This window comes from Lichenostomus cassidix, chromosome 1Aa (assembly GCF_008360975.1).
Source record: "Lichenostomus cassidix isolate B80296 chromosome 1Aa, HeHo_3.0, whole genome shotgun sequence".
Taxonomy (NCBI): Eukaryota; Metazoa; Chordata; class Aves; order Passeriformes; family Meliphagidae; genus Lichenostomus; species Lichenostomus cassidix.
Window position 1 is genome coordinate 50,213,703 of NC_139480.1, and position 26,446 is coordinate 50,240,148.

A 26,446-nucleotide genomic window follows, 5' to 3' on the forward strand; every position below is an offset into this window, starting at 1 on the left:
TGTCATCATCTTTCCAGTTGCTTCTGCTGTGCATTATGGTGGGGGGAAGGTCAGTGAAACCGAGTGTGCCAGCAGGGATTTGGAACGAACCATCTCTGCCTCAAAGAGAACTTTGGAAGCACTTGAGAGCACAGTGAGCCATGGGAAATCAGAGGGCAGCTCATGTCCAGGTCACTGGGAAATTCTGAATGTCCCTGAAGTGTCAGAGTTGTGGTCTCTGCTGTGCCTGCCACAAGTCCTGTTGTTTCCTGCTCTTCCAGTGAGCTGGATGGTGCCAGAGCTGCTCACTTCGAGGGCACCAGCAGAACTGCCCAGGGCATTTCTAGCAAAAATGAATAAAGCAGCCTCAGGCAAGATATTTGTAAAAGTTCCTGCTGGGCTTAAAAGCCTCTGTCTGCACATCCCAGCCCCTGAGAAAATGCTTAGTCACGAGATGGGAGATGAATGGTTAAAAAGAACAGAAAGGGGTCGAGGGGTCAGTGTTTCCATGTGAAATAGGGAAGTGGGGAATTTTCTCCTCTTTGTACATTAACAGCCTTTTTTGCCAGTAGATTTTTTGGCCAGAAATGTCTAGTTACACAGGCAGTCACGGGATGCAAAGTCAGCTCTCCTGAGTCCCTTGTGGGTACTGCTGTTCCACGCTGGGCTCTGGCAGGCAGCTCAGCTCAGCTTGGCTTGGCTTCCGTGGGGAAAACCAGCCTTAGTCAGCCCAGAAGGGCTCCTGGGCTCTCTCAAACCGTGACACAGCAAAATGCAGCTGCCTGGCTTGCACTCGGCAAGCTGACTCACTTACCAGGATTTGCTGTGTAATGGTAGCGGAAAAAAGAGTTACGACAACTGCTTAAAATGGCTTGCTGAAAAAAGGAGTCTGTGCTGGAGTACACAGGGATAATCCTGTGTATTAATTTGTGTTTACCGAAGGGAGAGTGCCCATTCCAGCCCTGCCCTGGCACAACTGATTATGCTCACTGCTCTGTCAGCATTCAGAAATCCCAGTCTAGATCAAAGATATAGGTGGAAAAAAAGTGGGTCAAGAGTCCAACGCACTGGAAATCCCTTTGGAGAGCTCAGGCACTGCAGCTGCCCACGGGGCTGGCACTGCTGGTACCTTTGGAGGCAAACCCACCACACTTCCTAGAGTCTTGGTGGTCATGGAATCAATCCTGTGTCCAGCTAGGAGCTGCTGAAGCGAGGTGTGGAAGGGAGCGGGGCAGAGTTAGCAAATAAAAATCCCATTTGTGAAAATGTTTCAGTCAGTGCTGCTGCTGCCTCCTTTGTTTTGGTGCTACAACCGTGGAAAACAAAGTGTGCCCTGACTGCGAGGCAGAACAAACCGTGAAACTTTGGATTTGAAATATCACACGCAGGCAACAAGGAGGACCTTGTACTGCACTGCTCACATCGCTTTCTCGGGAGAGGGAGGAACTGGAGCTGAGAGCCAAGTTTCGCACTGAAATTAAGACCCAAACCTCCCCCCCGCAAGGTTTCCAAAGGTTTCCAAACCATCCCTGCGTGGTTCCTTGCTCCAGGAGACATTCCGTGCCGCAGGAAGAGGCTGTTTCTGGACTTTTCTCCAGCTGTCCGGAGCAGCGGGAGCGGAGCCAGGAGCAGCAGCTGCAATCCCAGCGCACCGGGAGCGCCCTGCCATAAACAATCTCACGTGGACTTCTCTCCACCGTGACTCAGCAAAAAGCTCAGCCTTTACTCAGCAATCCCGGGCTGACCCTGACTCAGCAGGACGCCCACGCTGGGAAAAGGGTGACTCAACAGCAGCGGGAGGCGGCTGCGGGTTTTGGGGCTCTTGCGAGAGCGGGGTGGAGCATCACTCGCAGCCGCAAAATGTTCCCCTTTCAGCTCTGCTTCCCAGAGCCGCACCGGGCGGGGAAGGGAGGGCTGGAAAGAGTCCTTTCCCAACTGTCCCAGGCTGAGAAAGCTGCACACCTCCCTGACCTGAGGACGTGGAGGATGCTGTGGCCATCTGCGCTGGGATCGGGACAGTCCCTGCTCCAAACGGGGGGAATCGAGGCTTGGGAGCACTGGGGTGCCGGATGGGCACCCAGCTTTCCCCTGTGCAAACCCGGGATCAATGTGTGGGAGTGAATCCATTTGAGAGGCTGGCGTTCGGGATGTGCCAAATTGAAGTGACTTACTCAAGGCCACACGGGGTGTGTATGGTACTCGTTACCAAAGATCGCTCCAGGGCACGCAGGCAGGACCGTATTTATCCCGCCTAGCTGCTGTGTGTTTTGAGAGGGTGAAATAAGCCAAAGAAGGGTTACAAAGGACAGATATTCCTTCAACGTCCTTAGTTTAGGGCACAGTGGGCTCAGCAGGAGAGCCCTGTGCACGATGGAGCTTACAGACTGCAAAAGAGCCAGAACATCCCCCTTTCTGGGGGGGATGCATTCCCTACATCCCAGGCACCGAGGAGTCAGGGCTTTGGGCTCAGCCCTTCCCCTTGGCACAGCAGCACCTCAGGGCCGTGGCGGCAGCTCTTTCGCTAAATAATCATTAACAAGGCGACGTGGGATTTGAATTGAGGTGTTCATCTGCCGGGTGTGGTCTGGCAGAGGCCGAGAAGGGACCAAAGGTTCTTGGCAAATGGTGAGACTGGTGTGGGGTGAGCCACCCCCTCAGTGCCCTGCTGGAGCTGGTGGTTCATGGTGGACATCTCAAAACGTGGGCAGTGGGGCACTGCTGGCAGATCACCCACATCCTGGCTTTACCTCCCCTTTTTGGACTAAAACTCTGCAAAAGAGCTCAGAGAAATTGGCACTTCCCTCTCACTGAGACTGATCTGGTATTTAAGTCCTTTTTTTTTTTTTTTTCCTTTGGTCAAGGAGCTAAAAATACCACTGAAGTGCCTCACAGCAACTTTTCTAAACACAGATTTTCCTACCACTCAGTGCTGGTGAAAGAGACTCCCCTAAAGCCGCAGGAAAGCCGTGTCCTTGCCTCACCCTCTTTTCCTCTCATTTGTTTACATGTTTTCCTATCCTCCCTCCCTTTTTGTTTGGTCTCTTTCATCTCTTCTTGTGCTTCCATTTGCTTATGCCCCTTACACAGATAAAAATGAGTTACCTACAGAAATGTTTTCCTTCTGGAAAAGACCATATGTCATTTCCCAGCATCTTCATCCACCCTCAGCAGCACCAATAGTAACCTGAAGGAAAGGGGAAGTGGCTTTATTCTCACGTGGTGAAGGAAGGGAGAATTTTGTTATTCAAAATAAGCTTTGAGGAAGTTTTGACCTGGCAAAGCAACATGAAAGTCCTGTGGAATGGAGAACAGCCCTCCCAGTGTCCTGGCTCAAGACACTTCTGTGCTGACTTGTGAGACAATGCCGTGGGAAATCAGGACATATTTTTGTTACCACCCTTTAAAAAAAAAATCCTGTACTATTTGGAGATTAGTGGTTGGTAAAAGAGAAACATGTAATTTTTTGCCTCCATGAATGTGACACTGGCATGCCAAGTATCATGCTGCCCAAACATCATGGAAATTCTCATTAACTTTTAGCATATATTTAGCTTTTAGAGATGTGGAGCAACTCTGACCCAGTACAAGGAAGTCATGTCTTTCCTCATCTGGCATAGCAACAGCTGTTCTGGGTCATGCAAAATGTCTCTCCAGGTCAAGATCCCATTCCCAGCATGGTTATTAATGGATGCTTAGGCAGAGCACAGGCACCCCTTCCCGTCCTCCGAGCAGTCACAACGTGTGAATGCATGGTCTGGAGCGGAGAATACTAGAGTAAGGAAAAACTTTGTTTTGTTTCTGTTCCCGGCGGCGGCAGAGCCTGCTAAGCAGGTCACTGCGAAGGGAGGAGCTGTGCTCTGCAACCGGGCTGGGTGTGCGAGAGACCACAGCCATCTGGTGGTCAGAGAGAGCAGGCAGCGCTGTTCTTTTTAAAACAGCATTAGAAAACGTTTAAAAAGGGAAAGGCATTTGAAAGAATTCCTTACGGTGCTGTCATTTTATTTGTTTTGCAACCATGAAGCAGTTTTTGCCAATGCAAAGTGCACAGCCTCTTCCTAAAATTATCCCTTGTAGAACCAGCAGGCTTTTTTCACCAAGTTCCTTCTCAAAAGAAACCTTGCAAAATTATTCAAGCTATTACTGGTATAATCTATAAAAAATACAACAGTACTAATTCGGAATCTTTCCATGCCTTCATCCCCATTCTTCGTATTTTCAGTCACTCGAAGAAGAGATACATAGTCCCTGTCAGATAAACCTCAGTGAAAAGCACTGTGACCATGGCTGGCTGCATGGTGAGGAGGTGCCAGGCTCACCCAGAGGGCCACAAGCAGCACTCTAAATTTTCACCTGTTGGCCATCGATTCAAGCTGACCTCACTTGGCAGACACCAAAAACCCTTCCCATCTGTTTGCCCCTTGACGAAAATAGCAGTGACCCATTTCAACTCAGCCATTTTGCTGTTTTGCCTGTTTTCAGATGACATTTCCAAATCCATTCAACCTCCTTTTATTAATCCTTCCCACAGCTCCCACTCAGCTGGACACTGGAGAGATGGCATGGGGACAACTGGGGATGTCCTGTGGATACCAAAAGGCCCTTTAGTAGCAACTGTATTTCTTGCATGTCTTTATAAATGATGTACAGGTTGCAAGGTGAGTTTTCAGATCTGGCCACAAGGCAGAGAGGTAAAGGAGAAGAGGTAGCTTGTCCTCTTGCTATTTTGGGATGGGTTTTAGTCACCTCCCCACAGACTGTGGTAAAAAGCAGGGAGCACCAGCCTTGCTCCCAGCACCCTCAGCCCCCGTGCTGTTCTCCTCTCAGCACCAGTGCCCTTGCCTGGTGTATACAGGGATAATACTGTATTATTATTATATTATTAATGTGGCTGCATGGTTTTGTCCCTCTTCTCCCCACAGCATCCTCCCCTCCCCACACCAGCACTGACAGCACACACCAGATCTTCAAGGGAGGCTCAAGTCTTTGCTCCTTTAATGTGCAGTAAAAAAAGACAACTCTCCCACGCTCAACAAGAAATCCCACGAGCAGGAGCCCTGAGCTTGGCACCCTCCTCCCTGGCTTTCAGTGACAACTGGGCAGGCTGTGCAGATTGCTCTGAAGGGTTTTCCTCCCCAGGTGCAGAGGAGCTGCTGCAGGGCTGCTTTGCTGGCATGAGATGACTGATGTCTCGCTTCCCCTCTGCTCACAAGCTGAACAAACTTCTGCAGCAACAGCATGTTCCCATGGGCGTACCAGCGCTGGTAGAAGGGCCTCCTGCTTTTGGGGGACTCAGCTCTGTGACCCTGGCACACACAGCCACCCTGAGGGAGTCTGTGGCACTGGCCTGGCTCAGAGAGACTCCCCACACCACGGCACGATGTGGTGGAAGGCATCAGTGGAAGTGAGAGAGGGAGGTAGGATCACACTGGGAGAAAAGTATGATAATGGAGAATTAAATAAACTGCAAATAGTTTGCTGAAGGCACATCCTACCCCACAGGAGACAGCCCCTTCAGCCTGGGGTACCTCTTGCAGTCCTGTGTGCTGCCAAGGGCTTGGACGACTGGCTGTCATGCAATGGAAACATCTGGGCTGTGGGTAGGATTCTGGATAATCTGATGGGGAAAGGGAGGCGAGGAAGAGGAAGAGAAGGGGTTATGAGTGGGAAGGTGCTGCATACCACAAGCACTTGTGCAAGAGAGATTAGAGCAACAGGGTCCCTCTACCGTTAGTGTTCCTCCTCAGCCACCAGTAATGCTTCACATCCCCGTGCTTTCCAGTCTGGCACTGGCAGGCAGAGGGCTGGAGGTACATTCTAGGGGAGGGGTGAGGAAAGAGGCAGGCAGGAATGATTTCAGCAGCAGACTGCAGCCTCTCCTGTTTCTTGGGCAAGATCTCTAACTACCTCACTGGAGAGTAGGATGGGGGAGCTTCTTCGGGAGCTTCTTCTGCTTTGCCCACACTGTACCAAAAAAAGAAAAGCCCACTGAACTCCCACATTCTCTAGCAGCTTTGAAACCCCCCCTTCAGGAGTCTATTGTATGATATCCCTAAACACAACAAAGATTATCTGAAGTCTGAAAGCAGCTTAAAAATAAAAACAACTTAAAGGTAAAACAGGAAGAGAACGGAGGAAGGGGACAGAGTCCTTCCTCTGCTGGCCCCTGGTTGGAGGCGAGCAAAACAGCACACACAGCCTCTTGCTCCACAGCACACCAGTCCATAGCATTCACAAGGCAAACATAGCATCATCTTCCTTTGCTTGCTTCCGATGATGGCTGGCAGCAGGAGGGGACACAGTCGTCCCTGCTGAGGAGCTGGACAAGGTGGGGAGGCGGTCAGCAACTTTCGCTCGCTCTTCCAGAAATTTGTCAAACTCTGCGGGCAAGAGAAGAGCAGAGCATTAGCAAAGAGGGAGGTTTGGGGAAGAGCCAAGGTGCTGCCAGGAACTGTTGAAGGAAAGGGTTGGCTGGCACATCTTACCTTCACTGGTGACACCTTTTGCATCCTCTGATTCTCCCTAGAGAAGAAGGAGAAGGGTTGGAAGGAAGGTAGGTAAAGGCATCTCACAGATGTGAGTCTTTGCACATAGAGACATTCTTTGCACACACAGGACAGTGCTGCCCCCACTTCCACAGTACAGACATGTTGGAGGGGCCCTGAGCCTCAGTTCATTAGCTGTGCCTCCCAGAAGGCTAATTATACTGTTGTGGTATCCCAAAGCCTGTGTCCTTGGCTTTTCCTTCCCTGGTCCCTCCAGCAGCCTGTGCCACACATTCAGCAATGCCAGCATTGTTCTGCCTCAAGTCCAGCCCTGCAGACAACTCCAGCAGGACTGCTGGCTCCAGGAAAGCAGCCCTTCACTTACCACGTCAGTGGAGAGCCACTTTTCTATGTCTTCCATGAAATTGGCTTGAGGAACTGGTACCTGGGACAGAAAAAAAAAAGGGTGAGGAGGCCAAGAAAATAGAAGATGTTCCAGTAAATCCACTGTGCAAAAATAAAGCCAAACCCAGAAGCTCACCCTCTCACTCCACTGTTCAGTCAGCTCAGGCCCATCCAAATCCAGCCAGTGCCACTGCAAAGCTCTCCCAGCTGCCAGTGCCATTGCTTACCTGCTTCCTCTGCCCCATCCACGCCCAGACACATGCATTTTTCCAGGATCCATGCCATTCAAAGCATCTGTGGTTTGGTGGTTTGCTTTGGGGTATTAAGACTGGACCAGACTTTGCTTTTTGGTGAGGTGGAAGTTGGCTGCTTGTGTTAGGCAGCCAGAGAACAAGAGATGTGCATTTCTCTGCACCTCCTCCCTTCTACAAACCAGTGACAGTCTGATGTCAAAGTCTGCAATGCAGAAGATATTGGAAGTGCCAGGTCTGGCAGCACAGTAAGGGGGAAAGACACCTGCCAAGAACTGATTCCCTGGTAGGATCATGGAGCACAGCAGGATTTGACATCACACCAAACTACTGAAACAGACCCATCAAAGAAAAAGTCATCTGCAATTAAAGTAAATTTTACTTCCAGTAGGGATGAGGCTAACTCAAAAGAATTCATGTAAGCCTGGTCAATTTAAACAGAAAAGAGACATATTCCTTGTGGACAGAGATAACCTTGAAAGAAACAAAGTCTGATTGAAAACCCCAGATCCCTTTTTCCAGTCATGAGCTCCTGAACAAAGCTGAGCAAGAAGCAGCCCTTGCTAGAGGCTCCCCAAGCAGAAGCATGAGACAGTATTTGTGGGAACTTATTTATTAGTCTTCTAATATATATAGCTCCCTCGCCCTCAGGAAAACACCAACACCAAGAAAAAGAGCAACACCCTTGTACCAAAGACAGGCAGATTTCCCCAAACCAGGGAGCAAGTGCAGATTGGTACCACAGCTGGCAGATGGATGAATGGGGATGGAAGAGGATGTGTGAAATTAGGGAAGTTTCGAAGCAAAATGGCTTTTCCCACCCAGAGAGGATCTCTTTGGAGTAGAAGTGCATTCAAGCCAACTGTACAGCATGTGGGGAAACTTCCTAGAGCAGACATCAGTCTGGGCAGTGCCCATTACAGGAAGACAGGCTAACAAGCCTCAAACCCAGGAGCTGCCAAAGCCTCTGTGTGCCTGAGGGAATGGAATTGCAGGAATTCCTGCTGCCAAAAGACCAAATTCAACGGCCTGAAAGCTCAATCACTAGCTACAGGAGGAGGCCTTCAGCAGGGTTAAAGTCAGGATGAGTTTTCCTTCAAATGAGACACCTCATGCTAAGGAGAAGAGACTGCAAGGACAATGAATGGCAGCAGCTGCCCTCATGATGCCACCATCTAGTGCCTCTGCCTCAGACACCCACCCCAAAACAGGCCATCCTCTAGCTCAGAGTGGCATGTGCTCTCTTGGCCTCAAAGCTCCTAGGATTTTTTCCTCCACATATGTTTACTTGAGGAAGGACTGACACACTGCCTGCTTCCTTCCCAAACCTGATCTCCACTACTGGCCCAGCCCAGGGTTTCTTCACCTCATTTAGCAGTATCTGCTGATGTCTGCTGTGCATCCTCACATGCTGTGCCAGTGACACTTCTGTTTCAGCAGCCCCAGCCTCCTTCTTCCCTGCTGGTGCTCCACCACCTCAGGACCTCAGATCTCACCATTCCTTGACGCATCATCCACTTTGTCAGCTGGGCTCCATCACTAGAGGCACCAGACTCCCCCTGGGGGAGAGAGAGTCTGCATTGCAGTGTGAGGGACAGGGGAGGCAGTGGGTTTAGGGTGGGGGAAAGAATTTGCAAATACTGGTGGCCTACTTCTCTGATTGCAGAGAGAAGGCAACTGGACTTGGAAATTTGCTGAAGAGGAATAAAACATACATTTCCAGGAAGAAATTTCCCTGTACATATAGAGAGGACACCCTGTAACTGCCTGAGGCAACCCCAGACTTTCCATAGCTCCTCACCTGAGGGGTTTAAAGAAAAGGGAGTGCAGCCCAGGTAGGAAATGCAGATTGGTGGAGACTGGGAGTTATCATCCTGACTTTTTCCAAGCAGACAGCACACTTGGTGCCTTGCTGAGTCAGGAGGTCACTCCCATTCCTGGTGATGCACTCAACACTGTGGCCACTTACCGCTCCTGTGTTCTGCTGCCGAGCATCCAGGGCACCTGCAAGGCCTTTGGTGGCTTGGGGATCTTCGTACTTTACCCTGGAAGCATGAAGTGAGAAAACACAAGGCTGATGAGATGGCTGGGAGTGAAGAGCAGGAGCTCCTGAACATATAATTCAGTTCTTCCGACTGCGCAACTTTTCATTCCTTGTCATTCTGCTCCTGAGAGCTTCTAGAAAGGTGTGCAAAGCCCTTATTAAAGGTGTAGCCCACCCCAGAACAGACTAATCTACATCCCTGTGGGATACAACAGGACAGCCCTGGCACAGTGACAGAAGGAGGACATGGATTTATATGAAAACTAAGATCCAGACTTACAGAGCTAGGTGCATTAAGTATGACACCACATTTCTTTGGGGTGGACTATAAAGAGAGAAAACTAACAAAGAATAACCAGAATATTACAGATATTTCAGAAAGGATTTGAGCAACAAGCCCCTACATACTCACCTATCTTCACAGACACAAACACAGCTCAAAACCATCTCTTTAACTGATACCACTCAAGAAGTGATGGTGGCAGAGACTCACCTATGCCTTTAGGTGAGACTGGCTGATCACAAGAACCTAGTGTTGCTTCCAGGTCTCCAAATGCACCATTACAACAACCTCTTTCCACACACAGACATGTCTCACCCATAACTACCCTCATCCCAACCCTGTGTCCCCTCTAGGCTGCTACCACACATGCCAATGCCACACATCACCATTTGATCCATGCCGAGCGGGGAAAACTGTCCATGCTAGGAAAATGAAGCCTTTCACAGAAACTCTCCACAAGTATCCTCTCCAGCTGCTCCCAGGCCCCTTCCCACAGATCCAGCAGAGCATCAAGTGGAGCTGTTTCTGTTGGGAGCCAGGGGCTTTGGCCACCGCCGCTCAAACTTCTCAAAGAAGAGCTCATCAGTGAAGGGGCCGCTGTGGACAATGGCATCCAGGATGAAGTACAGCGCTGCTATCATGCCACTGATGAGGAAGAATGGCAGGAAAGGCTTGAAGTGCTTCAAGCACTGCCTCACTGAGACACACATGAAGCATGGGGGGTCAGGAGCAAACCCCAGAGGCTCTGTCAGCACGTCCTGTTCAGAAGCTTTAGAGGAATGGGTCTGTTCAAGTGGAGGGAGGCACTGATAGCAGAGGCTGTGAGTGAAATGTGAAGCCTGAACCACTAGAGGTTGCCTGGCAGGAGTGCAAGTGCAGGCAGATGAAGGGCAGTGAGGAATAAATAGAAGATGTCTTGTTACTTGTGCAGAGATCATAAGCCTCAGCCTGTTAAAGACTGTGCCACAGCAGAGAGGATACAATTCCACCTCTGTCCAGATCTCCCCCAGCCTCCAGAACTGAGTACATACCAGTGGCTCAGGTTTCAGCCCCAGACTGGGTGCTGTTGGTACAACTGTGTTTGTGTTAGACTGCCTCTGTCCTCAGGCAGCACAACCCACTGGAAAAGCCGTGGGGAAACCCAGGGACAAAACACATGAAGTCACATGTAGGCTATGGGTTTCCCCACCATGTTTACCAGAAGCAGTCTGAGGCAGAGGAATGGAGAGAAACATCCTTAAGAGACCTTAACTTGACCCGTGTAAGAGACCTTAACTTGGCACTGCCCAGCTGCTGCCAGAACAAGGCACTGCAGTGGCTGCAGGAGTGCAGAAGCACAGGTCTTGGAGGGCTGGAGGCAGTGATGTGCCTGTGGGCTCTGCTTCGTGGTACCAAATGGACAGCAGTGAATGGCTCTGACAGGCAAAGCAGTGTGACTTTATCTCTCAAAGCCAGGGGATCTGGGATTGAACCAGCACAGCTCTTGCCACCTCCTCCAGAACTAGGATTCAGGAATCCACTCTGCAGTGGAGAAAACCTCTGCAGTTCAGTATGTAGACCCAACTCTTAGTGCTTTACACCAGGAGGTCTCAAACACACCATGGAGGAAGAAACATCAGTCCCACTTGCCAGCAGGGAAGCTGAGGCACAGAACAGTGCCCTCTTGCAAGCCACAACTGACTGCACTCTTCCTGCGCTCCAGTTCAATACTCTGTTAGGTTGGATCAGTACTCAGCAATTCCCAAATTCACCATCACCCCAGCCAGGGCACACGAGTTCAGAGACAGACAAGAAAACTGAGACAGTCCTGCTTCCACACCTCCATCCCCAGAACATGCAGCACTGCAATGCAGGGACCACTTTCTCCTCCTCATACTCAGAAGGACACTGGGAAGGGGAGATGATGACAACAGGAAAAAGGCCTGGGAGCACAGAGCTCATCCTACAAACATTGTGTGTCTGGAGAGTGCATTTCTCTTGCATCCTACTGTCTCCCAGGAGCTGTTGCTGGTCGGGTTCATGGCCCCATTTGCCCTGAGCCCTCATCCTTTGCAATGAGGCAGGACAGGACAGAGTGGGCTGCTCCACTCACCCTCTGCGCTGCTCAGCCAGCGAGCTGCCACGGGTCAGGGCAAACATGTCAAAGTCTTCTTCCAGCTTGCCAGAAGTGTCGAGGGATTGCAGCCCTGCACTTACACTGCTCGAGCCCAGGTCTGTGGGAGAGAGAGCAGGGTGAGCAGGCAGCACAGAACAGTAAATGCAGGGCTGTGGGGTTGGAGAGTGATGGACGGAAAACTATCATCAAAACAGGGTAAACTGCTCTAGGCCCACTCCTCCATCCTGCTCCTCAGCTGAAGAACAGTCAATGCATGTGTGCAGTGTTGTGGGTGAAGTAACAGAAGCAGTTTCTCTGCCTACTCAGTAGATATTTTTAGCTCAGTTTCAGACGGAAGTAGCAGCATCAATTTACTGATGCTGAAGGCTAGATGTTCCTGACCATCTCAGAAAACTCTGCAGGGAACTGTTCCTTAACCTGTGGAAGAGAATAACCTGTGCTTCTGGGCAAGCACCTCTGAGACAGATGAGTAGATTTTCATGACTCAGGCATCATCTGAAAAAAACCTGACTTGAAAAATATCTCAAATTGCTTGTCTGTAAAAACAGTCTTGCCTATTTTCTGCAGCAGCATCCAGGCAGTGCTATGTAGGCTCTTGGTGTGTCTTGAAGAACCCCCATGCTTTTTGAGTAAACAACCTGTCCAATCCTGGGTCCTGAGCCCAAGATGCTCTTGGCTGCCTTTGCAGCATAGCTTCAGCTGCTCTGCTTCTCCCACACCTCAGTGGTCAGCCTGACACCACACAGCAAGAGAGGCAAGTAGGCAATGCTGGCAGGCATTGCAGAGGAGCAACTCTATCCCTGATCTTGCTGGAAGGCCAGGTCCCTAGCCACAGACTAATGCTGTGATCTTTTTAAAGTCATGGCCATCTCTTGCACAATATGAGGTGAGGATGCCAAGACACATTCTTGAGTGTCTTGGGGCATAAACAAGTTTCTTCATGAGTTTATTAATTGAAAACACCTGGCATTTCTCTAGGTTGCTCTATGAATCTGACTAAATAATTTTGGGACATGATTCAAGGGCAGGAGAAAGACTGAAGGGAATACAACATGGCAACATACTCATTCCAGCCAGCTGAGAGGAAAGGTTGCTGGTGACTTCAGGCTGTTTCAATGCAGAAGGAGCAGTGGGTCCCAGGTCAATCAAGCTGTTCTCTGTCTCATTTGGTGCCTTTGGAGGAAGAAAAAAGAAGATGGTGGAGAGTTTCTGAAGCTGGGACATCCTGACCCTACAATGCTAGGTAAGTGATACTGTAGAAGAAAGCCTTTCTGTGCCCATTGAAAGATATCAGCTGTAAAGAGGGAGAAGAGGGACAGTGATCAGAGAACTGGCTGGAATGGTGTCCCAGGGCAGGATATGCCTTGGTAGCCAGCCTCCCAGCTCTGCTGGATGTCAGTAAGTAGGGTAGATGCTGGTTCAGAGGACAGGGCAGTGCTCAGAGAAGGCTCATACGGGAATTGGTCCTCCCAATGTTTAATATGGGAAAATCATAACTGCTGCTGCTCTGCTCTTGCTCTTTGGGCAGGGCAGGAGAGGCTTGCAGTGGGAACGGAGTGTCCCACACAGCAGGTGTCTGGTGCAGCTTGGCTGGGACAGCAAAGCCCACCATTTCCCAGTGGGGCAGACTGAACCTCTCTCCAAGTCAGCAGGGCACTGCTGGACCTGCAGGATGCAAAGCAAGCTGCACAGAGGGGCAGCTGCTCCGAGTTACCTTAACAGGCTGTCCTGTCCGCAGTCGCTCAAACCTGCAAGAGACAAGATTCATTTCAGTAAGTGGGCTTATTTACCCACAGCCCAAGAGATTTCCAGTAAGACTTGGCACACTCTGCCCTTTCCTACCCACTAGGAAAGGGGAGCCATGGCTCAGGGTCCAATTTCCCCTCAAGACACCATGAAAAGACCCACAGAGCTGATGTCTCCTGAAAGGTAGTGTGCAAAAGCTTCTTATGATCCTCCACAGTTACTCCTAACCAAAATGGTTTAAACAGAGCTCTCCATACAGAGACAGGGCTTGAACTCCCCCAGACTTCATCCTAGCAAAGAGAGGTGTTTGTTGAAATGGAAGAAAAAAAAAAGAAAAAAAGGGGTAGTGATCCCACCAGGGCAATTTCTTTCTGTCCCCATCTGCCACAGAGCTAGAAAACCAGCTCTTTCCATGCAGTTTTCTTCTTCTTCTGGGTTATGCCACAGGGACATCTTTATACCCCATCAGGAGCTTACACAGGAGTTTTGAAGGTTCAGAAATTAGACAGCAAAAAGTGAGAGCAGGCTTATTCTCATAGGTGGATGATACAGACTGATAAGTCTTGAGTATTATGCTCATGGGCAGATCAAAAGAGTGGGATAGGCAGCCTTCAGGGGCAGTAAAGTCTTGTGGCAGAGCAGGGAAGAGAAGGGAGGAGAGAGGTACCTTTCATGGCGCAGAAACACGTTATTGAGGTTGTCATTGATGAGGAGCAGCTCCTCAGTGAGTTGCTCATGGAGAACACGGGGAATCAGCTCCAGGACACGCTGCTGCATGGCTCTGCATGTCCGATTCAGCTCCTGTTGAAAGCAGGGGAAGTTACCACAGATGTCACTCTACAGCTGGGCACTCACAAATTGGGAAGTCTGACTGGAACAGACAGGCCCCAGAGGCCACTAGGATTTATCAGGAACTGTCGATGGGCAACAAATATTGGTGTGAGAGATAAATTGAGTCTGAGCTTTACATGGAATTAATTGTATGCTTTTTGTGCAATACATCACCCACAAAGAAAGGCCCTTGGGGACTAGAAGTGCCCATGTGAGATGATTCCAGCATCACTAGTGCAATTTCCATCTGCCATTGAAACTCCACCTTCCCTGTGTGTCCCTTACCCCTTCAGTCCCTGATAAGCCCCACACTAAACTGTCCAGTCGTTCCCCACACCTGGCATGCATTGTGCCTCAATCCATGGAGTCATGGTTAAACTGTGCTGCCTGTGCCAGCCCCCCATCCTGCCCAGTGTTCCTTACTTGCAGCAGCTCCAGGTCGGAAGGCTCAGCCTGGGATGGCACCAGCTCTGTCAGCATCTCTGACATAACCTTCGTGTTCCCATTCACCACTTCCAGCTCACTGCGCAGCTTCCCGATCTGCAAAAGCCAGGTGAGGTGACAGCTCTGTCAGGGAAGGCTGGGGACATAGCTGAAGTAGCTCTGCATGACAGGGAATGTGTGCATGCATGTTCCCAGAGCTGGAGGGAACAGCGGGGAGTTCATTTTTCACCACTCAGTTTAGCTCTCAGGAGCTCCCAGCAGGAAACCCCTCCATTACTTACCATCAAGTTCATTTGCTGGTAACAGATGCCAGGCCCTCACCTGGGATCTTTGGCCACTAGCCTAGCTTTGATTTTTAATAGCCAGCACAGGCTGCTGTTATGATTCAAATCTCTCCTCAACTAACAGCTCTCATGTGGTAGCCACTTAAATTGTTTCATTTCCAAAGTGGTGTAAGAGAGGAGGAAAAAATTAATTCCCATTCAACAGGAGAGCCACGGCTAAGTGTGCAGTTGAAGCTTTATTCCTCTGATTTACAAGCTGTTAATGAGGCCTTTAGAACAGTTTCTACCCTCTGCTCTGCAAGGGAATGCAAAATACCAGCAGCTGGGGTTTGGTGCTGAACAGTGTCATATGAAGTCAGGGTGAGGAAGGAGAAAAGAGGATGAGGAAACACATGAGGAACCTCTAGTCTTTGGAGACCACATAGCCAGATAGGGTTGATTCATATAAAGCAATCAGTGAAGCAAGATAAGCAAAGATGATAAGGAGGCATCATGTCTCAGCTCCCCACTTCCCTACAGCCAGAAAAACTTCCCTCTACCTGCAAGCAGCCCTGTCTTAGGAAAACATAATCACTCCATGGTTGTGGCATCCCAGTTCATCACTGTGACCACAGTGGAGCTCTGGGGAGCTCTCGAAGGACTGTGCTTTAGAGGAACAGCTCCTTGAAGACAGAGGCCAGGGCAGGACCAGGAGTGCTGTCCCAGAACAGTGTTTGTGAAGTAGCCTCAAACACAGGAAGAGCCAGTGACATCCTGGGACTTGTGCCCACCTCACCTGCTCTGGTGTGGGTGTGATGGGTGCGTCGCTGGATGTACCCCTCCCGGTGGGCAGGGTGACAGGGTGGAGGATGGACTCCATCTGCTGTGGGGAGTTGACTGCAGGTGAGTTCTGTCCAGATTGAGAGTTGGAGCTATACACAGTCTAAAAATAGATATGGGGAAAGTGACAGAGAGAAGGAGATATTAGACACTCACACTTGACAGGGCAGTGCAACTAGAGGAGAAATATTGATGGCAACTCCCCATCTGCTTTCAACAACTCTCCTCACCACCCAAAACCCCTCTAAATGCAAAACAGAGTTCCTGAAATCCCCTCATTGCTCCAGAATGGCAGCTGCCCAACATTCTTCTCTTCAGCAACACCCCCATACCCTCTGTGGTGTGTGGATGGGTGACAGCATGTCCAGATCAGTCATGGGGAACTCCAGGCCCTTCCGTCTCAAGTCTTCATAGACAGCAACGACGCCAGTCAAGTCTGGAGAGCTGCGGAAGGCATCTGCCCAGGACTGGGGAGAAGGAGACAGCACAGCCCATCCATCACCTTGTACAACAGCCTTCTGTACAAACACCCACAGACACACACTCTCTGGACTGGTGCAGATGCTCACACTTGTCGGCTCACCTGGATGAGGGTCAGCACCTTGTCATGCACTATGGCAGGTGGATTGTTCTTTGGCAGGATTGTTCTCACCAGGACACCTTCTACAAAGTCCTGGCTGGACACAAGGACGTGGAAGCGATGGCCACAGTTCTTGACACATGTCTCCAGGACCTTCAAAGGCAATGAAGCATTAGCTGCAGCCTTCTCTGCCCACATCTGTTCCCCTTGTTGGCTTTAGGTATGTGTGTCTGTTCAGCATGTGTGCTAAAACTTGTGTTCAGCACTTGGCTTTACAGCAGGGTATCACAGAGCAGAGAAAGAGCCCTGACCACTCACCGTCAAAGCCAGCATAACTTCATGGAAGTTCTTATTCCCTACAATCCTCTTCTTAATGGCTCGGAAGGCATCTTTGGGCCTGAAGGAGAATTGAGATTAAGAAAGATCATCAGAAGGTTGAGGCTAAGCAAAACAGCCACTGGTTCTGGATGCCTCATGCTCAGCGGGTGTCCTTCCTCATCATGTTTTCAGGATGGCTTGAAGCAGTGATTGGTAAAGCAGCTTTGGCCTGTGGTTCTGCAAGAGGAGTGGGGCTGGCTAATCATAGAACAATTTAGGTTGGAAAAACACCTTTTAAGGTCATAGAGTTCAACCATAAACCTAACACTGTGAAGTCCATCACTAAAGCATGTCCCTGAGTGCTGTTACTGAAATTGGTGACCTGTGCTGACTTCTGCAACAGCTCAAGGTGCTCAGTACACAACAGAGAACAGAGTGAAAACAATGCTAGAAACACAATACTTGGGGGTAGAGCAAAATCCCATGGCAGAGGCACTGAATAGGAGGAGATCACAGAAAAGCTTGGAGTGGGTTAGAGACAGGAAGGAGAGAGCAAGCTGTGGCAGTTCCTGTGTTGCTCCAAGAGGAGTTATTTAATATTTCCCTGGAGAGAAGGAGGCTCAAAAGCCGCAGGGGACATGCAGTAGCAAAATCTTGCCTATATTGCAGGTGGGTAAGAGAGCAACAGCATAGCAGGGCCTCATTAACCATTCTCAGAGGGGAGAAACACCATGGTCTCAGACCACTGTGGTCTTCAGAGGGCACAAATGGACCAACATGCTCTAGCAGAGCACAGGAAGAGAAGCTGAGCTGGAAGAGCAGCAGTGCTGGAGGTGAAAAGTGGGGTGGAGACACTGAGGCAGTGAAGAGGGCAGGAGTGTATTGGCCCATAGGGCAATGGTGTCAATGGGTGGGCATTAGCAGGGCAATGGGAGAGCCTGTCCAGCTATCTTATCAGGTGCCCAGACCTGAAACAAGCAGCCACAGCCCAGGGCTGAGAACTGTGGACAGAGACAGGTGTATTTTCACTGTGAGGATAGCAGGAAAGAAGTGGTGACAGATCTGTAAGTAGAGATGTGTGACTTTGTTTCCATACAACTGTGAAGCTGAAAACTGGGCTTGCTAATCTGCTGTCAACATCACCGTGGGGTAGGACAGCAGGAGTGAAACCTACATGTTTTATTCCATGTAGCACCTTCTTTTTTACATGCTGCTCTTGACATCTCCACTGTGAGAAGGAGTATTCTCCCTTGAACTCACTGGCAAATCCCCAGGTGCAGAGTTAACAAGTCTGGCAGATTTATGAACATCTCTCTGCAGGGAGAGGGAGACAAGAGCTCCCCCACCCACTTTGTGTGTGTTTGAGTGACTGTACATGAAAACACCTGAGAAAAACCCACGATAGACTGGCATAGTAAGAAGACTGAATAGCAACCAGAGATTTTCCCCTCTCCTCAGCCACCAGCCTTTAGATTTTTACATTCCCAGAGGAGAGAAAGAGAAGGGTAGGAAGGGGGAATAAATCAAAGTGGAAGAAATGCAAATATGCCTTTTGGAGATGGGAGGCAGCCTGGCTTAAACAGAGGGTTGCCTGGGGACCCTGAAGACCGGTTTGAATGGCTCCTAGCGCTCACCCAGATTACAGAGAAGCATCTAATAAATGCTCTGACAGCTTTGCTATGTCTCCAGGTCTCCTAGAAGAGTCTTGTCTCAGGGACTGTTGGGAAGCCTAGCTTATTTTCTCAACCAGTGCATGCTACCTCTGCAGCCTAGGGATGTAGTGGGATTTGCCACTGGATGGGGACCCTTGCCAGCTGCCTTACCCTTCTTCAGTCTCGTTAATGATGTCACAGATCTCCATGTTGAGAGCCCAGTCCTCGCTCCGCAGGGACCCATCGGTAGCTCTCTCTGGGAAACAGAAACCAAGACAGGGTTAAGAGCAGCCCTGGCACTCTCACGAGCTGCTGTTAGCCCTCAAAGGATCCCAGCCTGTTTCTCCCTGGCTGCCACTACAACATGCAAGGTGGCAAATCCATCTGCCAATTCTGGGTCACGAAGTGCTCCCCACTAGGTGTCACCACGGCAGAGCACATGGCTGGGAGGGTGGGTGCCCAACTTTGCCCTTGCCCCAGACATGCAAACACACTCTGTGATTTCTGGTGTCCTGCACGTGAAGGGAAGGGGCTCAGCATGACTTCAGCTCCACAGCTAGGGAAAAAGGAGCTTATTTTCTTTGTTAATGCAAGGTCAGAAACTGTAAGTTGGGCCTGCTCACACTGATATGGATCTAATGCCAATAGCACCAATTCTTGGTTTGTACCACGTAAGGAGACAAAAAGAATCAACCCCCCTTTTTGTTGTACACCAGCTCTATAAAAACAAACAAGCAAACATTAACAACCAAAGCAGGGCTTTCTCTTGTTTAACATTTACACCTCTCCCCTGAACTTCTGGCCTCTGGGGAGTGTGGGCAGAAGCAAACTGCAGGCTGAAATTGAAGCAATATTGTTTTAGCTTTGATTGTGTCCCCTTTAATTAGGAATTCCTCAGTCAGCCTTGATGTTATTTATTCAAGGCAGAGATTTGGGAAATGAGCAGCTATTACTGGGAGCACCAGTGTCTCCACCCTGTAATCATCCATGTCTCAGTCATGCCATGCCATTGACTGATGCCTTCAGGGACACCACCAGTAGCTGGGGGAAGAGAACTGCCAGTGGGCCAGCAGGACCCAGCACTGCTGAGACCACAGGGAAACACAGAGACTCAGCAAATGGCAAGCAGAGGACAAGAACCATCCTTTCCAGCTCTCTCATCCTACGAAACACTTCCCTTAGCACTGGGGCAAGAGAATTAAAACTGGCCAGACCAGTTTAGCACTTACCAGGTACTCTTCTGGAGAGTTCAGTCCCAGCAAGGTACTTATAGAAGTGCCTGCCTTTTCTAAACTGCTGTCCCTGCAAAACCTGGGGCTGTCCCTTGCTGCTGTGGGTTCTCTAACCCTTTTGAGAGATCCTTCCTCTGCAGAGCTGCCTTTTTCTGCTTTTGACCCAGCAGCTAATGGTTCCTGTGTGGGAAAAAAATTAAATGCCCATTCACGCAGTGATGGGATAAGGCCATACCACAGGAAGAAGATTATTTTTTAACTCCTGCCTGAGTAAGCACATCCATCATGTCCTGTTAAGAGTCAGTGATAGAGTTATTCACACCACTGTGCAATGCAGCCTCCTATACACGTGTCCCTCCCACAGATTGCACACCACAGTGTGAGGCTATCTGCATCTTATCGCAATCCAACCACCACCTTTTCTGTTGGCTACAGAATGTGTTGATTACACAGTGATTAGGCTGATGACATTGTGGCCACAGCCAGATGGAAGAGGGCAGACAAGTGAAGGAGAGTGGCAGAATGTTCTTGATGCTATGCCACCTTTCTGAAGGTCTGGCTACTACTGGAATAACCCCAAGGCTCCTTGATTCAGGTAAACTTTTGTCACTTTGAGTACTGACTTTACATAGGAATCCTGATCTCTGGCACATCCAAGCTTCCTCAGCTGGGCCCAGGAAGAAGCATTGCACTGGGTGATGTCATGGAGAATACATCCAGGGCAATGGGCATGTCTGGTGCACCAGGGCATGTACCAGTCAATGGGAAAAACTGTTGTAACACATGGGGGAAAATGTTCTCCACTGGGGCTTCTTAGGGATCAGGACTCAGTACAATGTCAGAGCTCCAGGTTTCTTCGTGCCCTGCGACACCAGCCTTGCAGCTCAGGTCAGTCTGATGGATTTGGCTCACATGGTCACAAAGTCACCCCTCACTTGCATTCTCCTCCGGGATCCCCTGCTCATGACACATCATGGTTTGAACAAGCCAGAAGTTTCCCTGCACTGTTTGCTGCTGCTGGCAATGAATCACACAAATCCATCACACAGGCGTTGCTCTGCTGAAAGGAAAGTCCACATCCACTCTTCTCACTGCACATGGAAGGAAAAACCCACAACTAAGGAACAGGGCTGAGCCTGCTTGGAAGCTCTGAGTTACAGAAGAAACCAAGGACAAAATAAAACCTGCTCTGAGTTACAGAAGAAACCAAGGACAAAATAAAACCTGCGAGGATATCAATCCTCGCTGTTCAAATCTCCCCAACCTTCCTTTGCATTGTACACAAATGAACTGAATCTGCAAACACCCTTCCCTTGCTTCCCAATGCTTGGTGGCACTCTGTAACCTGCTCCCCACCACCCCTGTCCCTCCAAATGCACTGATCCTGCCAAGGTCAAGCAGGAGGTTTGCTTTTCAGAGAGGAATGTAAATAAAGCATGCCTGCTCCTTCACCTGGCTGGCCATTTAGGGTAAAACTGGGCTTCCTCAGAAGTGACACACCCTGCCCTGCTGTTACCCCACAACACAGTGGTCATCCTGCTACCCAGGTTCATGCACTCATCAAGGAAGAGCTGGAGGAAAGCAGCAAACCTGACATGAACTCAACACAGGCTAATAAAATGCAAAGCTGGAAGAACAGTATTAGAGCATATGGAAAACAGGAATGTGACCCTGAGGCAATTCCAAGGATAAAGTGTTTGAATTTACCCAGCACAAATTAAGGCCTGGCCTGGCTGGCATTGGGAGAGCTGGAGCTAATGCCCTTCTAATCCTCCTTGCTCTTTTCCAAGCCGTAAGGGACTGTCCTAGCCTAGCAAGAGATGGAGTTTTCACCAAAATACTGAACTTTACCCTTTTGTAAAGCCTGCAGAAGAGAAGGAAACAAAGTCTAATTCATTAGTCACATGAAGGATCAGGGTGGCTGGCCCCATTTCATGAGCTGTAATTAGCACATGAGCTGTCTGCTCCACACGAAATCTGAGCCCAGGATGGCTGGGGACAGCGACAAGTCCCTAAAAAGAGTGAGCACACGAGGCAGGGCACTGCCACACGCCTAGCCTGGTGGGACTTGTCAGGCAGCATCTACTTCTATGTGTTACAAGCTGAGCCTGACCTGCAGCAGAGAATTCCCCTGGCAGAGGTTATGGTGGATGCCGTCCTCCTCCAAGCCCAAACCAACTGGCTGCTGAATGTACAGGAGGCCCTTCATGGGGCTGCTCCAAAGCCACATTGTTTTGGCAGCCAGTCCAGCTCCCCGGCTGTGACAGCATGGGGGTTTGTCTGATTCCAGTCTGCTGCCTCACAAATTTCTCAGATCGACCCAGAACTGCTGAGGACTGTGGTAGGGGTTGAGCCAGAGCATTGGCTCTTTTCCTGCGTGGCATTTGAAGTTCTCCTGCTGCCTGCAACTAGGTGATAAAAGTTATTTGGAGCCATCAGATAACGAACTCTGAGCTTGGCACAACTGGCACAAAGGAGCTGCACGTTGCTTTGTGCTATGAGTACATTTCACAACTTTGCTTCTTTTCAGGTTTATTGTCTCTGCCCTGCTGGCAGGGAGAGCCCACTGTGGGGCTGGGGATGCCACTCAGCTGTCCCTGCAGCAGCACACCAGCACTGCAGTCAGTAGTGTGGGGAAGTACAGGAGCCAAAGACAGAAGATCCTGTGCAGGCTGCTGTCCCCTTTGCTCCCTATCCCAGACCTGAAGCACCCATAACCAGCAAGACACTGTTCAGAAACCCTTCGCCGTGATATGCTCTGCCCCTCCTGCAAGAGAAGCCCTCAAACAGTGCTCCCTGCAGTGCTTCTTGCTGGCTCTAAGTTCCTCAGCAAAGCATCAAACACCTTCTCACCCATTCCAACAGCATTGCATTGCATGAGACAACTTAGATTCAGCAGAAAGCAATGCAAGAGTCCTTTCTTCCAAACTCCTTCAGTTCACGAACTGCCAGGCCCAAATCAGCATCGTGTACAAAGCTCATGCTTTTGCTTCCCTTGAGGGAACTTCAGCAGCAGCTCTGTCAGGACTTCACCATTTAGCTATATCCTTCCCCCAAAGCCTGTGAGGACAATATGCTTTCTAGAGAGACCAGAGATAGGGCTCCAAACCTAATTCAAGGATGGTGATGCACACAGACTGCGCTGACACAGTGCTGTGGGTATTAGTGTCTCTGAACTCCTGCTCCTTTCCTGTGAATCAGCTCAAATTCTCAGGGATCAAGTGACTCTTCAACTGCTGCCTTTGCCCCTTTTCCTCCAGACAGAGCAGGCACAGAAGACAAGGCAATGCCTTTTTGAGAAGCACAGCCTTGCAGGGACCCACAGAGCCCACAGAGGGGTGCAGGGGCACCTGCAAGGTGGGATCCAAAAGGTTGTGGGGATTTTTCTGGCATATTGTCTTGCATCTGTGCCTTTTCCTCACCCAGGAGCCTTTCTTACTTGCTCCCTCTCTACAGTCTCAACTCTTCCTGGTCCTCATGCTTAAAATAACCCCCAACCATAAAAAATCTGTGTCATCTCAGTGCTACACCGTTACTTTTCTCCCTTGCCTGCCCTCACTCACTGAAATAACCTGCCTCTGTCCCTTTTGGTATTGCTATAATTACTAGTTATTTTAGACTTCAGAGTGAGAGAGCATTGGTGGTTTCCTCTCTATTCTCTCACTGAGATAGAATTCACCACCTTGAAATTAGATTTTCCATTTTGAAAATGGAAAAGAGCTACTCTTAGCTCCTAGATGGAGGCGTGGTGGATTTCCCTTTTTGAGGGCGAATCTGAACTACAATGCTTTATCACTTTTTGGAAATTTTCCCACTGGTGTTTAAAAAAACCCACCACACAACAAAAACAAATACCAAAAAACCCAAACAAACAAATCTGTATTCCTCTTACTTGGGAAGAGACATCACAGTGCAAAAACAGGACAGAGGCAACTTTTGTGACTAAATCTCAGAACTGTGAGTAAGAAACTAGAAAACCTACTCCTCTGCAACTGACTCATTCTGTGACAGATCAGAGATCATCTGAGCATTGCTTTCCTAGTCAGCAAAATAAGTGGGTCTTACTAGATTTACATTAAAGAAGGAATTTAGGAACGTTGCTGCAGTGTGCCACTGAGGATTTTTTTATTATTCCTTAGCCTTCATCTAAAGCTATTTTAGTCTTCATAACTATATCAAGCACACATGACTTTGCCCAAATAATTTACAAGGACGCAGCATTATCTTTCTGCAGACAGCCCAGAGCAGCAGCACTGTGCAGCCTGGGTGATCAGGCTCATGGGTTGCACACGCAGCTGCCACGGACCTACCAAACAAGTTTGGGGAAGTCATGTCTGCGTCCCAAATTAAGCAGGGAAAATAGCATTTATCCATGTCCCCAGGATGCTGATAGGCAATGTTCAAACGGAGAAAATATTCATATTTTCAGTCTCCAGCCCTTTCAAGTCCTCCACACTGAGTTCCTTTCTCAAACGCTGTAATTCCTCCACCCCTTTGGACTCCCATAACCCCAGTCAACCCCAGACACTAAAATCTCACTACTATCACACCTTTGCTACCAAAGCTTCTCAATCCTTCTTTGACAACACTTTCAAACAACCTTTTCTCCCCTCTTCTTTCTTGTTGGTTTCTTGCTTGGGAATCCCTTATTTAATTGAAACAAAGCCTAGAGGGAACCCACTTACAATCTGGTTATTATACTGACCAGAAGATCTGCAAGGCAACCTTCAGATTACCTCTACCCAAACACAAGGACCTATCTGATACACTCACTGAGGGAACAAAGAGCATTCATTTGGGAAAGGAACATGTGATGAAACACGTGATGTTCTTCTGGGGGTATGCTGAAGATCATCTGGAGGATTTTGATAACAGAAAGTCTTCCCTGATGATCCTTCCCCCAGCTGGCTGTCATGCATCTCACCTATCTGTCCCAACACCAGAGTGGCACACTGCAGTGCCCCCAACACCCTTTGGGACAGTGTTAGGATAGCTTCTGAAATCATTTGAATAAAAGCATTATCTAAAGCAGCTGCTTGCTCCCTTCCCACCCCAGACACATCCACTTATTCACCCATGCAAGCACACCAAAAAGGCTGAATGTGGGACCACATGTTCAGAGCAAAGGTCTGACAAATGATGAGCAGCAAGAGTGACCAAGTGCATAAACTGTCAAGTGGAGAGTTTAAATGGGCATAAACTTTCAAGCACAACTTGAAGGCCCTTAGGCAATACGACATGGGAACAGAGCATTTGTATTGCATTGCTAAGATGTAAGAATTTTAAGATCTGCATCCCTGTTCTGACACCAGGGCAGCTGTCGATGGTCTTGTTCTCTGTCACTGCGGCATCTCTGCTCCGCTTTCTCAGACCACATCCTTCTCCCCTGTTCCCCGAGCTGCCCTGAGCACACTGACTGCGGGACAGCGTGTGCCCATGGGCTGCCAGGTGACAGGGTGGGTGCAGTGCTCCCTGCCGGAGCTGGTGTGCAGCGCTCAGCCAGCTCGTGTGGCAGCAGGCAGGGCATGGCCGTGCCAGGTGCCGCTTGTCCCACAGCTCACTGCCAGGAGGCTTGGGGCAGGCAGCCACCCCAGCTGCCCAGCGGGTCAGTCCTTTGGGAGGGTACGCCGGGCGAGCTGCGTGCCCAGGGCCAGCCCAGCCTGAAGATGCTGTCCCCGCAGCCCCGCTGTCCCACAGCCCCGCTGTCCCACAGCCCTCACTGTCCCCACAGCCCTCACTGTCCCACAGCCCTCACAGCCCCTCTGTCTCGCGCTCGCCCCTCGCGCCAGCGCGGCTCACGAGCCCCGTTCCCGCCCGGCCGCGATAGGCTGCCCTGGCTGGAGCGCAGCCAATCAGCAGCTCCCGCGGAGCCCCCCGAAAGGCGCGGGCGGGAATGGCGCGGAGCCAATGGCGGCGCTCGGCGGTGCCGGGGGGCGTGGCGCGGCCCAGCGGCCTGCGGCCCCTTTAAGCGAGCAAACTTCACCTCGCCACCCCGAGACCCCCTCGCGCCCCGATTGGCTGGCGGAGCCCCCGCGGAGCCGCCTCGGGCTGCGCGCCCGCTATTGGCCGGCGAGGCCCGTCAGTCAGAGCGGAGCTGTTTCCCGATTGGCGAGCGCGCTGCTGGTCCCGCCGCGGAGGCGGGAGCCGGCGCTGCCCCGAGGAAGGGTCCGGCGGGCGCCCCCGGCGGCTCGGGGCCGGGCGGGCGAGCCGGGGCGCGGGGAGGGTCGGGGGCGCGGGCGCGGCTCTCACCGATGCGCTGCCCCACGGGGGAGCTGAAGGGGTTCCCCAGCAGAAAGTCCATCGCCGCCGCCGCCGCGCCGCGATCAGCTGACGCCGCCGCCGCCGCAGCTCACGTGACCCGCGCCGGCCGGGGCGGTCCCGCCGGGCCCCGCTGTGACGCCACGGCCGCCGCCCGGACCGGCCCCGCCGGGCTGCGGGCTGAGCGCGGCCGGAGCGCCTGCCGGGCAGCGCCGTGTGCCGGCCGGCGGGTCCCTGCTCCTGCCGGCCCTGCCGGCCCTTAGCCTCCGCCGCATTCTGCAGCCACGCGGAACCGTGCAGAACGCCCGCCAGCCGGAGCGCTGCCCAAATCCTGGAAAGCCCGTGGCGATGGGTTCTTAGTTTTCCATAGCCCGGTGTGGAAGCGTAATCGTAGGAGTTAGGAAGAAATTGTTTACCGGGAGGCTAGTGAGGTACTGGGACAGGTTGCCAAGAGTTGTGGCTGCCCCATCCTTGGAAAGGTTCCAGGCCAGGCTGGATGGGGCTTTGAGCAAACTTTTTTTTGTGGACGGTGTTCCTGTCTGTGGCAGGGGTGTTGGAGCCAAGTGATCTTTAAGGTCCAACCCAAACCATTCTGTGACCATACAGGGTGGTTGGTAAATGCACCGCGTTGTGCGATGTGCTCCCGGCCACAAGTGCCCAGCCCAAGGCGAGCCTGCAATCAACCAACACCCATCCCGGAAAACGGGGACATGTTAATCACT

The 26,446-nt window shown here is 50.6% G+C and overlaps 1 protein-coding gene across 5 annotated transcripts; it reads right to left on the bottom strand.

Annotated features, from left to right (window-relative positions):
• Positions 1–4,942: 4,942 nt before the first annotated feature.
• Positions 4,943–25,850, bottom strand: TOM1 (target of myb1 membrane trafficking protein). 5 transcript variants are annotated; one of them, XM_085048905.1, is made up of 16 exons: positions 25,716–25,850; positions 18,406–18,490; positions 16,583–16,661; positions 16,268–16,417; positions 16,017–16,151; positions 15,641–15,787; positions 14,561–14,677; positions 13,974–14,107; positions 13,275–13,308; positions 12,625–12,733; positions 11,537–11,657; positions 9,087–9,162; positions 8,614–8,676; positions 6,847–6,906; positions 6,462–6,498; positions 4,943–6,356 (listed from the first exon to the last, which is right to left on the bottom strand). In XM_085048905.1, exons 1-16 carry the CDS (start codon positions 25,765–25,767, stop codon positions 6,208–6,210), a joined length of 1,548 nt encoding a protein of 515 aa, XP_084905031.1. In that variant the 5' UTR covers positions 25,768–25,850; the 3' UTR covers positions 4,943–6,207. The 5 variants fall into 5 exon arrangements, with proteins under 5 accessions (XP_084905031.1, XP_084905030.1, XP_084905034.1 ...); XM_085048904.1 differs by lacking the exon at positions 25,716–25,850 and adding an exon at positions 23,777–24,516; XM_085048908.1 differs by lacking the exon at positions 25,716–25,850 and adding an exon at positions 19,464–20,631.
• Positions 25,851–26,446: the final 596 nt, after the last annotated feature.

What these genes read in the sequence shown, in the direction of transcription:
- TOM1 (XM_085048904.1), bottom strand. Translation starts at nt 23,840, where the DNA reads ATGGATAAATGCTATTTTCCCTGCTTAATTTGGGACGCAGACATGACT. An exon ending in ATTAACGAGACTGAAGAAGG is followed by an intron (nt 16,662 to 18,405) that starts GTAAGGCAGCTG and finishes ATTCTCCTTCAG; the next exon opens with GCCCAAAGATGCCTTCCGAG. An exon ending in AGGTGCTGACCCTCATCCAG is followed by an intron (nt 16,152 to 16,267) that starts GTGAGCCGACAA and finishes CCTTCTCCCCAG; the next exon opens with TCCTGGGCAGATGCCTTCCG.